The following is a 14,411-nucleotide window of genomic DNA, read 5'->3' on the forward strand; positions in this document are numbered from 1 at the left end:
ATTTAGATCACTAAGAACACATTTTTTCTTTCTTACCAATGCATGATGTTCTTTTTAATTATTTGTAAGTTGTTTTAATGAAAAACTGATGCATGATATTTTATGTAATGAGATTATTGAAAAATAATTTGATGAATTATGAGGAATGTGATGAGGATACAACCATGGAGTTATTGCTTTTAAATGCTTGCTTTTCAAGCATGCTTAATTATGCCCAAACTATATATATATATATAAAACAGCTACATTTTGAAACAAACCAGCACCTAAATATTTTCAGTGAGTCAAAGTTAACTACTTAAAACTAACCAAACACACGCATCAAAAACTTCAAACAATTATTTTCTTCTATATTATACTCAACAATAATGTTTCCAGAAACTCACTGGAAAGTCAACTAAAAATTTTAAAAGAGAAGATTGTTGAAATATTTTTATGGGTTTAACACCAAACCATTCAAAACATAAAAAATCTCAAAAAAAAAAAAAAAATCTAAGTAGATACACACCTCAATTGCTTAAATCCAAGATTGATTTGCTCTACCTTTTCCTTTCTTCTTCTTCTTTAGGGTTAGTTTCTCCCAATTTGCCAAAACCAACCTTTAAGAAATATACCATAAGTGACTCTTCTCTCCTTTTCTATTATATTCTTTTATTTAAATACTATTGTAACATCCTTAAAGTCTCCTTGATCGTAAGAATTGTAAATTTGAGAATATTTGTGTCAAGATATCTTAGAGTAAATAAAATGTGAATTATCAATGTTAGTAGAAAAGAGTATTGGATATTGAAGGAAGTTAAAACAAGTAATATGTTGTGAGATAATGATTTGAAGCAAGGATTAAATCATAAAGAAGTGAAAAGTAATGAGGATAAATCATAAATACTCAAAACTTAAGGATTCAAAGTGAAAAGTGGAAAAAGTTCAAGGTCTATAGTTGTAATTTTTCCAAATGTGTGAATGGTGAAATTGTAAATATTAAAAAGTGTCGAGGGCAAAATAGTCATTTTGCAAGAAAGATAAAATTACTAAAATGCCCTTGAGTGTATGGATGAATCATGACCATTGGATTTACTTGAAGATTAAGGAAAGGGTATGGACCCTTGGATTATAATTATAATGTTGGTGATATTTTATTATTATTTAAGATAATATTTTATTAAGACATTTTATTATTTTAATTAATATATATGACAATTATAAAAAATAAAAGTACGAAGAAAGTTCTTCGTACTTTCAAAAAGCTCCCAACGTCCATGAAAGGGATAAGAAAAAATAATTTTGTACTTTATACAATTTAGTCTTTTTCCAATAAATTCACCAAGATTTATTTAAGTTTATCTCTAGCTACTTACTAAACTTTTGAAGCTCACGCATTAGTTTTTTAAAACACATAAGTTTGGACTTATCAAGAAGTCATGGTGTTGGCTTGGGAGCATCACATCATCCATCGAGATGCTAAGGTTGTAATTCAAGTGTTCAAGTACCATTTGTATTGAATTATTGGCATGTACACAAAAACTTAGATTACTAAAGCAATTGTAAAGTTAAATGATGAACTTGAGCCTTTTTCGCGTTTCTTTAAACAAATATGTATCTTTTGTTTTGGATGTGTTCGTGCTAAGTTTTCAAGCTTAAGTGAAATTAAGTTCTGATTTATAGTTACATGATTTATGTTGGAATGATAAGCTGATATTTGAGATATGTTTTAGAGTGGTTTTTAAGTGTTTTGGGTGAACTCAGTGTGTCACGCCGTGTCCATGAAGTTGCAACGTCATGACCTCGGTGCCCAACGTCACAACTTCTCTTTTCTCACGTTGCGACCTCATTAAATCAGTCAATCACGTCATGATATCAAATGTTCCACGTCGCTACGTCATGCATGTTTCAGCACTACACTATTTTAAGTAGCTTTGACCTTTCGAAGCTCGTTTTGAGTTCTGGTCACCTCCATTCACTCTGAATCAATCCTAAATTATTTTAAATTGTTTTGAAAACTTTAAATCTTGTCTAAAACATATTTTAATTATTTTATAAAAATGTTTTAAACTATCAATTCTTAAATAAATCTAAGATTTCTTACTTGTACATGCTTTGGTAGCATCAGTACACATCCGTATTTTGAAACGGGTTGAGGGGTGTTACACATGTACTAATTCGATCTAGGGTTTATTGCTATAAATAACACAATGCTCAATTTAAATTTTTATTTATTTATTTTTCACTCTCCTTTATATCACCTTTAGAAGAAGCACATGGCATGACAGAGAGCTTAAGCCATAGTTAACTCCTTCAAGTTGGAATGGTAGGAGGTGTATGATCGAGCAGGGAGCTTCGACCTCCATAGACTTCTTTAGGATGCCTTAGGATGAGGCACATTACCAGGAACGGAGCTTGGGCCGTCATTGACTCCTCTAGGTCATCTTGGGATGAGGCATATGACTGTAAGACATATTGGGATAAAGAACACGACTGGACAAGGAGCTTCTATCTATGTGGTCTCCTTTAAAATGTCTTAGGAGGAGGCACATTATCAAGTAGAGAGCTTAGGTCTCTGTAGACTTCTCTAAAATGTCTTGGGGTGAGGCACATGATTGGGCAAGGAACTTGGCCTTTGTGGATTCCTCCAAGATGATCTTACATGAATAAACACTAGTTAGTTTACATCAGAACATCTTTTTCTAAAGCATACTCCAACCATGAAGTCAACTTGACTCCAATAAGCATACTTGAAAATTTTATCTTGGAGTGAGATTTAGTTGTAAGGAACTTCTCTGTTCTCTTAACTCATTCACTAAAGGGACTCGTGATGTGTCTCCAAATGGCATCTATAGGGAATTTGAAGCGTTAAGTGGCACCACGTAGCACATCCCTATCAACTACCTATGTGGCTGCCCTTCAACTACATTGTCCATCATGCACAATTGTTGCACCTGATTGAAACCCTAAAAGGCCTTTTTAGACCTACACCACATCTAATTTCGATTTCTCTAAGCTACCCTTCCGCAACACTCAACATGGTTAGATTTCTGGGTTTTTAAATTTTACATTGATATTGGGCTTCGGCCTAATATGGATGACCTTTCTACATATTGAGCTAAGCGTTTTACTAATATAGGCCCAAGATTTCAGTCTCAAATAGATTAATATTATTTTTTTAAAAAAATTAACTTCATTGCCGTATAAAAGCTTTTCAGTTTCAAAAATCTCTTCATTCCTTCAAATTAGCAAAAATGGCGGGAATTGATCCACCGAAAAATCTCCTCTCTCTAATCCGAGATTTCGCTTCTGAGAAATCTCAAGGAGGTAATCATTTTCTTTCCATTTATCTTATATGTTTCTGTTTGTTTCGTGAGAAAAATGCTGGAAATAAAATGAGAACAGAATTGAAATTTCCGGTCGAATCGAAGCTTTTTTTCACTCTTAAATTTTCTTTTCAAAGTAGACGATGATTTTGACTTGATATGTTCGGAATTTGACACGTATAGAGAGAAGAGTCGTTGGCTTGAAGAAGCAAATCGAAGAGCTCCGATCAGAGCTTGAAGCAGCTAACTCTGAGCTTGAAGAAGCGAAACGTTTAAAAGAAACAACTGAGCAAGAGCTTAAAGGCTTCGAAGTTGAATTAGCTTTGAACGAAGCTTCGATTCAAGCCCTAGAGGTTCTTGTTTGTCGCTTTATTTTTAAACTTTTATCTATTTTAAAACTTCCCTTTTTTATTTTTCAAATTACTAGCAGGCCAGGATTGCTTTGATTCAAGATGAAGTATCCAACGTTGGATCTGAAATTGAGGAGCTTAAGGTACTAATCGACTTTGTTATTTTGATTTGTTATATCTGAAATAAATAAATAAATGTATTGTTTCTATACTTAATTAAATAAATAATTTTATTTATAAATTTTGCATGGATTATTTGAAGAATAAAGAAGCAACATCAAGGTAAAGAGATCATTTTTTTTAGTTCTTTTAGCTTCTGAAAGAATAAGAATTGCTGATCCTGTTTCTTGTCAATTCTTTGCAGAGATGAGTTTATTTGCCAGATGCTTGAGTTCAATACTAAGATAAGGTTCGGTATAAATCATCTGAAACCTTTAATAAGTTATGATTATATTCTTCTCTTCATAGATATGCTGTAGCTATGATCGAGGTATTCCATGTATAGATCATCAGTAATTATGAATGTATTTATTTCTTACCATGGACTAGTATGTAGTTGTAGTTGAAAATGCCAATATGCTCATGAAATAGGTTTACCTTTTCATCTGGTATGGAAAAGAGATCAATGGAGCGCTAAAACAAGGATGGGGAGAGCCTAATAACAAAAATTTTAGTTGGGGGATTTAGAGCGTTGTTATTATAAATTGTTCATTCTTTATACCGATATTTAAGGATATTATATTTGCTTTCTTACTCCTTAAAGATGATTTATTTATGAGATGCTAAATACTTGTTACTCAGGAAATTCCAAGAGACAATAGCTTCTGGTTCTGAGAACAAGAATATTATTGGCAATGCAACAGGTTATAGCCTTTAAATTCATCCTGTTTTTTCCTCTCCCTTGTTTTCCGGACTATCTTAAAAGGTTTTCCTTTATCATTTTTTCCCATCTATACTGATCTTATTAAGGGCATCAGATTTGTTTTACCTACATTTAGTAAAATATAAATCATATCAGTTCATGACCATGTGGCGTTAATTTGAACAGGTTGATTTTCCCTTTATAATGATGAGCTTTTATGTTTATTTTACAAAACTATAACTCTATGCTTCTTATTGCATGACCTATTTCAAGTCAATACCCAAAATCTTGTTTTATATTAGTAGTATATCAAAGATACCCCTGGCTTCTTTAAGGCAGTTAAGCTTAAGCAAAATTTTGTGAAAGCTGTGTCAAACTATAAGTTCCTTATATGGATTGGTTATCTTGGCAATTCACCAACAATAGAGTGGCTGTGTTTTAGATGTAAAATTGTCATATGAACGTAAAACTACATGTTCATTGCGGGATTGCTACAAAACGAGTAGCGTGTCTCAAATTTTAACTGATCTCTCCAGCTTCTGACCTCTTTATTTTTCTCCCTGTCTTCTTTCCATGGTAGAAAAGGTTGAGTAAACGTTTTCTTTTTTCCTTTTATTTCCTTTTCCCCAGAAGAGGATCATAAATTCGTAAAGGAGGCCACTGAAATTACTTCAATAAATATTAAGGATCAGTTTACCCATGTTGTTTCTCAAATAGCTAATGAGGAGGAAGAATACCTTGCTGAACAGAATATCCAAAAGCAGGTAACTAGTCTTTGGCGAACTAGAAATATCAGTAATAAGATGCACTGTAAAAAATTTAGATGCTTTTAACTTAGTTGCTGAAATTATGGGAATCTTAGTTAAAGGTATCTGCCAAAGTTTTACTAAAAAGTATGGTCTGAAAACCATGCAGCTTCAGCTGGAATTGATTGACATTGAAAGGAAGGTGTATCTGATGGATGTCATAACGCGAGAAGCAAAAGCTTTAGAGAACTTGACAAGATATCCTAATCAAATTTGAATATGGAACTACGTATTGAAGTGTCATCAACTAAACGTTAAGTCTTGATACAAAAGAAGTATGATGTGAAAGTGAAAATGCCATGTGCATGTTTTGCAATAAATCATACATTAGCATTTCTCTACGTGTGACTAACGCATCTAAATACAGATAGGATTTTTTTTTTTTTTTTTTGAACATGAAAGACAGATTGAGTTGAGTGCTTCAGATGTCAGCAAACTATACTGCTTTCCTTATTAATTAATTCTCTGTTTCATTATCAGGAAAATAACTGGAAAGAAAAAGAAATTCTTGAAACTGATAACTTTTAGAAGTTGAAATCTTTTATTTATTTTTTACATTAGCTTAGGCTTAAGAGTCCAGTAGAATATTCATCTTTGGATCTTTCCATTGCTGGAAATATAGATTTTATAAATCTAAATACAAGCAAGGTTAGGCGAAGTATATATTTGAATATTTATGCTGGCTTTTATAATCTTTTTCATTAACATCTTCTGTGGATGAAAATTATTACTTGCAAATACCTCCTTGACTGGAAACAGGCAGGCTTCTGAACTGAACACGACGTGTGCTTCCTTCAGTAAAGAGTTGCAGAAGAGGTGTATATGTCCCAGTTGTCAATCAGTTAATGTGGAGAAATTGGATGGAATTCTTCAAGCAAATGATGCAAATTGATCTGATGTAAGTCTTTGACATGCCAACATTGCAACCATGGTGTTGATATTTCTGAATTTTACTTGCACACAAACTTTTGGACTAAACATTTATGATAAAGTCAAGATAAGGGATGAAGACATGGTATCTGCTATTCGTTAGTGCACAAGGTGCGAAAGATTATGCCATTTTTTAACTCATTTTTACATGAAAAAATTTCATATATAACTATTTCAGCTACTTATTGACAAAATCTGAGAATGATTGCAATGTTCGAACCTTTAATATTCTCTTTCAAAAATCTCTCATTTTACTGAATAAGAGGTTTGATGTGTCGCAGTTCTTATTCAATGTTCAATTCATTAGGAACTTCTCTTTGCATTTATAGTATTATAAGCACTAGGTTACATCTCTACATCCAACTCACAGCCAATTCATATAACCATGTCTGACAAAAGTAAGAGATGAAAGAAGATTATGAAATAATGATGCCTCCTCAAAGCCGACCTACAGTAAAACAATTTAGCTGAAGGCCAGCTGAATCTAATTTAATAATTTGTATCTACTTGCATATGTGTTGAAGATGATTCTGTATCCTTTACAATCAAAGATAGTAATGTAGGTTTGCCTTCTTCATTGTTTATGCTTGGTCCCTGCAATGAAAACACTATCTATCATGCCATGATGTTATATGCAGATTTGCCAAACTTAATTCAAAACTTACTGAAGTATGCATGCATTAGCGTTACTATGTAGGAAGACATAGAATGTCATTCTATGGTAAGAATGAGGAGAACTTACAATCTGTTCTGGAGGCATAATATTATGAAAATTGGTTTCCTTGTCTAGAAATCTTGAATTGGTGGATTTCATGACTTCTATCTGTGTTGAGAATTGGGCAGAGACAGGCCGATGATCAGAAAACTTACTTTCACTGCGAAAGTAAGATAAAAGTTTCACTCCTTTTCCATACCACAGAATTCTATCACACCTGCGACCAGACACATACATCGATCATGCTAGTAAGCTTATCATAAATCCAGGTCTCATATATTATGTTACAAGAACTCTTCATTTTTCTTAACCATTCATGTCCAGCACCTATGTCTAGCAGGCATTCTTTCGACATATTCAGACGTATATGAAAAAACTTGGAAATAGCTTATTTATGGTGACTATGTGCCTGATTGTCTATTGTAGTAGTGATAAGAAATCAATTCTGTAACAGGTAGTTGATTGCAAAACACATACCATGCTGGAGTCCTTTGTTTCTCTCCTGATCTGTTGGGAAGGCCACCCGAGTAACGATTGCAATTTGATGAAGAATACTTGTATGTTGGTGCAAATTTGATGTTCCCCTCTCTCCAACCTTCAAACACTCCTCCGTCTTCTTGTTCCTTTCGAAGCTGATCGAAACCCTGCAGTGCTTTCCAGTCTTGCTTCTTTATCAGATCCCTAGCTAAATTGTCTTCCAAGTCTAGCCTATAGTTGAGATCTCCGAACCAGAATATCTGACTGTCTCCACAAGAATTATGATAATTGAATTAGGATTTTTCATTTAACTAATCTGCATAAAGTTTACATAATCACCTTTATATAACTGTTTTGCATTTTGAGCCAAAGTGTACTGTAAAAACCTTGTTGAAACTAGACAAAGAAATTGTATGAAACAAACCATTGAAGTCTTGAAATTTTAGAATATGTTAGGTGTAGGACCAATTAACTACATACAAATGGAAATTTTCTTAAGACTGAAAGGTTATCAGATTATGTAAAAGTTAGGATTATTGCTATCCCTAATGATATTAAAGGTTAGCATTATTCATTGTTGTGATGAATAATGATCCTTTGTTGGAATGCAGAATAGTTTTGAGCTATGTTACCTGAACTGGACTCTTCTTTTTTCCCTAAAGTATTCATCCAACATCTGTGCCCAATACATACATTCAGACATGGTTTAGGAATATGATTCCCTAAATATATAAAGAACTTAGAACTAATGATCGCTAGAAGATTTAGATTACTAATTGCTACTGTATAAAAATTTTCTCCTCCATAGGTCAATATCTCTTGTTCTTTTTGTGAAAGAAGTGAAGAAAACTTATTAGCATTTTTAGGGGATGATTAATATGTTGAAAATTTTGGTTAACACAGGTATCTATTAGGGCCCAGTCTCAGTCATCCTTATATTTTTTGTTATATTTTTGTTTGCCTTGTTGAAGTACTTACTCGTGTCCAAAGATGGTGAGAGGATGTCGATTGTCATCATCTTTGGCTGATCGAGGAAAAGAAGTTCGCTTAAAAATCTCTGAAACTTGACGGTTCCTTCGACCTTCATCACCGTTCTTCTCACCTGAAGCCAAGTGAGCAGCAATGAAGCAAAAGCTGGTACCTTCAATTGACATACTAACAGACACTGAACCTTTGTTTCCCAAATAGCCCATGATTCCACAGGCCACGGAACTAACTTTCACATTTGAAACACAGTATTTCTTCAGCAATTCCTTCTTCATCCATACGCTGATAAAAACTCCAACCATTTTCTTGCTTGCCATTAGCTTGTATTTGCTGCCACCAAGAACTAGTTGCTGATGGTACCGAGTTATCCACCTCCCTCTCATCAGTGTGCTATCAATTACGCCACTGAAACTTGCTCTTCTTTCACAGTCAGGAACTTTGACATACTGATAATTGTCACTTGAGACTGGATTCAACATGGGAGTCAACCAAGGGCAACCAAAGTTTTCATTAAGTGTTTTTCCTATTAACAAGTTCCAATTTGTTGCTTCAGTCGGATCTTCCGCTCCGATCACGGTTCGAGTTTTCAATGGTACGATCTCTTGAAATCTGAAGGTCAGCAATTTTTTATGTCAACTTAGTGAATTAACTCTTTCTTTTGATTATGAATAGGCTATAGCATTACATGATTCTTAATTTTTCTGACTTATTTCATACCCGAGAACATAGATATCAGCAGCATCCTGGGGTTTCAACCACTCTTCTAAATCAACAGCTAAACTTCCTACAGGAGATCTTCCGGCAACATTCCAAGTTCCCACAAAAATTCTGAAACACGAAGGAAAAGGTTAGCTAATTGATCTTCAACTCTGTCTCCTTTTTTTTTTCCTTAACTACATTAAGCCTGTAAAACTCACCTTAACTCATTGGTCGAAGTGCATGGATCCATTTCAAACGAACTAATGTAAACATCTTCCATGATATAATCACCTTCATCTTCTCCATCTGCAAGAAAAACATAGCATTTGAAACTCGAATCCAATAGGAAACTCCCAAAACTAATGATGAGTAAATAGAAATTACTTAAAAACCTGAAAGTCCATCCAGGTAGTTGTAAGGATCAGGTTGCTTGTGCTTCTGCTTGTTCTTGTGCTTCCTTTTGAACCATTTTCGAAATCTCCCAGAGCTTGACTTTGGGCTCATATCATCCATTATAACTCTTAAAGAAACCAAAGGCCATAAGAAAAAAATAAATAAAACTACAAGAAAATGGGAAGAAATGTCAATTTAGGATAGAAATTAGAAGCTTTTTATCCAACTTCTTCAAGTACTTTTTTCCAGGTTTCATCAATCTCTATAATAGAACATTTAAAAGAAAGTAGTTATTTATTTTCCGTGTTAAATATCATTGGGTTCATCGCCTGGTAGCAAGGAGATGAGCTTGAAAGAAATTTAGACCAAGGAAACAACTTAATGAAGCTTAAACATTACATAAATCGATAATCCCAAGAGATTGAAGTTCACCAGTGAGGGACAAAGAAAAAGAAAAGTACAAAGAAAAGTCAAGGTTTGGAAGGACCACGATATCTTTGAGTATATGCTTGAATTATTTCCAATCTTAATAAAAATGGGACAGATCTATAGGATTTTTTTTTTTTTTAGTTTAACTAGGTAATAGGTGGATAATATTAAACTTCTCTTTAATGTAAAAAATATTAAAATATAATTAGTAAATAAACAGACAACTAAATAAACTTTTTTTTCTTTGATAATTTGAGTTGTTAGGTGGTGGTGGTGGTCACGTATGTCGTGTAATTGTTACTCGACAAGGTTACTTCAAGTCCAACTCAAACCATCTAAGTTTAATAATGTTAATTATGTCTTTTATTAAAATGGTTGAAATTACTTCAGAATAATATTAATTTTGATAATTAAAATCTGAAACAAATAAATAAGAATAGGTCGTTTACTTTTTTTGAGGGAAAGCTTCATAATATGTCATATAATGGGATCCTCGTGTATCTAAGATTAGCTTCATTGAAAATTGATCCTTAAAAGAAAAAAGAGAATAGAACTGAAAACCAATCCTCCAATTTCTTTTTACAGCCGAAATGGGGAATTGGTGATTTTCTTTTTCTTTCTTTGCTTAGCTGAGCCTAGTGCTTTTTTGACTTTTCATAGTTCATTAAGATTGATTGACTATGAACAAAGAAAATATGATGTGATGCGTTGATGTTCGATCAACTCTTAAATTTGGCTTTTATTAATGTAAAGAGCACGTTTATGCATCTAGCGTGTGTTTAACAACAGCTTCCACACCCCCCCCCCCAAAAAAAAAAATTTGTGTCTCCCTTAAAAGAAAAGAATTCGTGAAAGATAGTAAGTTTAATGGCGTAAAAAGTTCTTAAATTAAAATAAAAAAAATAATTAAGTTTTTCTTTTTTTTATTCAATTAAGCATTTGAACTTTCAAAATGCATCAAAAATACCTTCAAACTTCTTTAAGAAAAGCAATTAAATCTTTATTTTATAATTACTTAAAATAACTTTCGGACTATTTATAAATATTTTAAAATAAAAATAATATGAAAAAGAATTATTGAATAAAACATATATGAAATTTGAATTTATGTAATTATTTTTATTTAATATTTTTAAGGTTGTTTTGATTTAGTATTGAGGAGGGTATTTATAGATTAAAAGAAGTTTCGAAGAAAGTCAAATCTTGTAATAATTGCTATAAGGTTGAATGGCATTGAAAAGCCATCGTAATTTTATTTTTTACAACAATTTGATATTCTTTTACTTTTTTATTGTAATTAATCTTTCGTTCGTAGTTTGTGTTTAAAAAATTCTGCCTAAAGCTTAATCTAGCTTCTAGTGTTTGGAACATTCTAATATTAATAAAGTATTTTTGTGTTTTTAAATATGTTTTGTAATTAAAGTTTATAAGTGCAAACAACTATAAATATATATTTATAACTATTACATATCTAATAAGATAGAACCAGATTAAACTTAATACAGATGGAGCTGTTTGCCGAATGGAACTTACGTTGGGATTGGGGGAGTGTTTGGAGATGCTAATGTTAATTGGCTCTGAGATTTCTCACGGTTACTAGGTAAGGAAGCAATTTTTAAGATCGAAACAAGAGCTATTTTGGAGGGGCTCTGTTTAGCAATGAAGAAGGGGATTCATCAATTAGAAGTTGAGAGTGATAATGTTCTTTTGATAGAAACGATTGTAGAGGGAGTTGCAGAGGATAATCAGTTAATGGAATTACGCAGGATTCATCAAATGGTGTGTCGAGGGTGGAAGGTTTGTTTTCGACATCTTCCAAGGACTCACAATGCAGTCGTTGATCATATGGGAAATGTTATGGCGTCAAGATTTACTGAGATCCAAGTTTTTGAGTTTCCACCCCATTCCATGCGAGACTTAGTTCAAGAGGATTATTTCAGATCTTCAAAGGCGAATGAGCCTATTTATTAGTTTCGCTTAATGTTGTCTTTATTATATCGAAAAAAATAGAACTAGAATTAACCCAATATAAAGCATAACAAATTGAAAACAAAAATATATGTCAAACTAGACTTAGAAAATTTAAATAGGATCCATATATTATGAGACTTAAATTAGAATAATCTTAGAGAAAACCCATATATATCATTTGTGCATGGCAAGACTCAAATATAGACTATGAAAGTTACGGGGCCTTAACCTTGTAAACACAACTAATGCATCATTGATAAAATGGCGAGCCTCAAACATAGACTATGGAAGTTTGAGGGCCTTAACCTTGTAAACACAACCAAGGCATCATTGATAAAATTAAATTATATTTTACAAATCTTTTATAATTTGAAAAAGAACACGCAAAATATTTACATTTAGAATGATTCAAACCTCGACTATCAAGATGTTAAGACTCCAATTATGTTAACACAAGCAAAATTAAGTTATATTTTACAAACCTTTTACAATAAATTTTATTTGTACACAATAAAATTTTTTTATCACAAACATGCTAATAAAGTCGTAATTAAAAGGAGGAATGTGACAGTCGTCTCAATCTTGTGATAAGAATACGATATGCTGCTAACTAACCCTTCAAAAGGGTAGATAGAAATTAATAGTTTGAGAAGAGGGAAGGTATATATTTAATAGATGTGGGGAAGGATTTGATATGGAATTTGCTTTTAGAACTTATATACATAAAGAATTAGGGACAGACATAAATAGCTTTCATAGGTTGCGACATTCTAACCAGAACCATATGGAGATTCTGCTCTTTGCAGATGTCTGTCTTTCTCATTTCATTATTATTGGGTCTGAGTCTTTACCTGCCATTTCACATTCCTACCAATTTTCCTTCTTCTTCTTTTTCCCTTAATTTTCTCAAATTATTTTAGAATTTAAGCTGATATAAAAACGATTAGATTATTCTATTTAAGCTTTAGTGTATATCTTTAGTTGTTTAAATTCATTCTTTATTTTCTGAAATTTTAGGAGATGTAATTAAATTTTAGTTCAGTGGTATTGTGCGTCTGGATGTTTTATAGGAAAATCAATTTATCTTTTTAATTTTTACTTTTTAAAATTAAATTTAGTTTCTTTAGGATTTTGCGTGGAATTACTTTTGTTACAAAGAAAACCTGAGTTTGTACATGGAATTGAGTTATAAATGAATAATTCAATTCTTTGTAAATTTTGAGAAAAATAAAATAATTCTAAAAATTAAATGAGTGACTAAAATGAAAGCTTATCAAAATTGGGTTACTAAAATAAGTATATGTAATGACAAAGTAATGGTGGGTGACTAAAATCATAAAACAAAAAAGAAAAATATGTAATGGCAGTGCTCAATATTGCAAACTTTTTATTTTTATGCCTAAAATAAAAATTTTAAAAAGTTAGATGAGGTTACTTCGTAACCAAGTTTTAAAAAATAATTCTGTGGTAGTTTTTGTTTTAATTTCATTTTGTTTTTAACTTTTAGTTTCGTTACGTTTACTATTAAGTTTTTAATAATTTTTATTATGTCTATACAAAATTTAATAATGCCAGCAAACCGACAGATGTATTGAAAATCATTTTATTTTGATATATTAACTTTCATGGGTGAATTTGAATCCAAATTCATGGTTCCAAAGCCATGGTTTATCAATCATTTTCACAACTATTACTAAATCAAAATTTTGTAGTTTGGATTGTAAATCATATATTGGAGGACATAAAAAAGAAAAAGACTATGGGGTATGGCATTTTTTGAGATTGGGATTCAAACCCTACAATCATATACTAGAATATAGCAACAAGATGTTATACATTTTTAGTAGTAAAGGCCACATGCCATATTAATAGACCCAAAGACTCTAAACAGCAGAATCCAAACTCGTGAGTTAGGACACTTGGGGTGTCCAATATCCAAACTTATGAATAAGACACTATTATGCACTTCATGCTTCTAAGAAAACAATGTTTGCCCTCCACAGAGGATCAGACGCCTAGATATGAGGGACCAGAATATCTAGATACAAGATTGTCACATATATAATAAAAATAATTACATGTTATTATTTGCTACAATAAAATGCTAACCCAAATTATATATTAAGATTATGGTCCTAAATTATACACATTCTTGTCTTTTCGACATTCCACCTTGAGAAAAAAGAAAGCTAAACACTTAAAATTTTAAGATATGGATGGATTCGAGTACATTTTGTATTTCTATTGTGTAAATTATCTTGTTTTAAAATACAAAATGTTGTGTATATGTAACTTAAATTATGTTACTATTGATCGGTCTAAAGGAAGGTTAATATTTAATAAAATTACATATGCAATTGGGGTAATAAACACGTGAGGATTATTTAGTTTTATATGTTAGTAATAAATCGACCAAAGGAAGATTTATTGTTTAACATGTTCTCATTGTTAATATTTGATTACTACACCAAGATATCAATTACAAGA

The 14,411-nt window shown here is 31.9% G+C and overlaps 2 protein-coding genes across 3 annotated transcripts; one reads left to right on the top strand and one right to left on the bottom strand.

The window, feature by feature from the left end:
* Nucleotides 1–3,233: 3,233 nt before the first annotated feature.
* LOC105768340 (uncharacterized) lies at nucleotides 3,234–7,552 on the top strand. The gene is made up of 9 exons (XM_052634046.1): nucleotides 3,234–3,306; nucleotides 3,489–3,658; nucleotides 3,736–3,798; nucleotides 3,918–3,937; nucleotides 4,020–4,064; nucleotides 4,457–4,518; nucleotides 5,148–5,281; nucleotides 5,433–6,221; nucleotides 7,423–7,552. The coding sequence occupies exons 1-8, from the start codon at nucleotides 3,234–3,236 to the stop codon at nucleotides 5,538–5,540; spliced, it is 675 nt and encodes a 224-aa protein (XP_052490006.1). The 3' UTR covers nucleotides 5,541–6,221; nucleotides 7,423–7,552.
* Nucleotides 6,553–10,020, bottom strand: LOC105768323 (type I inositol polyphosphate 5-phosphatase 1). 2 transcript variants are annotated; one of them, XM_012588205.2, is made up of 7 exons: nucleotides 9,524–10,020; nucleotides 9,350–9,437; nucleotides 9,150–9,260; nucleotides 8,424–9,041; nucleotides 7,446–7,709; nucleotides 6,996–7,185; nucleotides 6,553–6,847 (listed from the first exon to the last, which is right to left on the bottom strand). In XM_012588205.2, exons 1-7 carry the CDS (start codon nucleotides 9,642–9,644, stop codon nucleotides 6,743–6,745), a joined length of 1,497 nt encoding a protein of 498 aa, XP_012443659.1. In that variant the 5' UTR covers nucleotides 9,645–10,020; the 3' UTR covers nucleotides 6,553–6,742. The 2 variants fall into 2 exon arrangements, with proteins under 2 accessions (XP_012443659.1, XP_012443667.1); XM_012588213.2 differs by having other exon boundaries at nucleotides 9,516–9,658.
* Between the last annotated feature and the right edge of the window lie 4,391 nt (nucleotides 10,021–14,411).

The sequence above is a fragment of the Gossypium raimondii genome, chromosome 7 (genome assembly GCF_025698545.1).
Source record: "Gossypium raimondii isolate GPD5lz chromosome 7, ASM2569854v1, whole genome shotgun sequence".
In the NCBI taxonomy this organism is placed as follows: Eukaryota; Viridiplantae; Streptophyta; class Magnoliopsida; order Malvales; family Malvaceae; genus Gossypium; species Gossypium raimondii.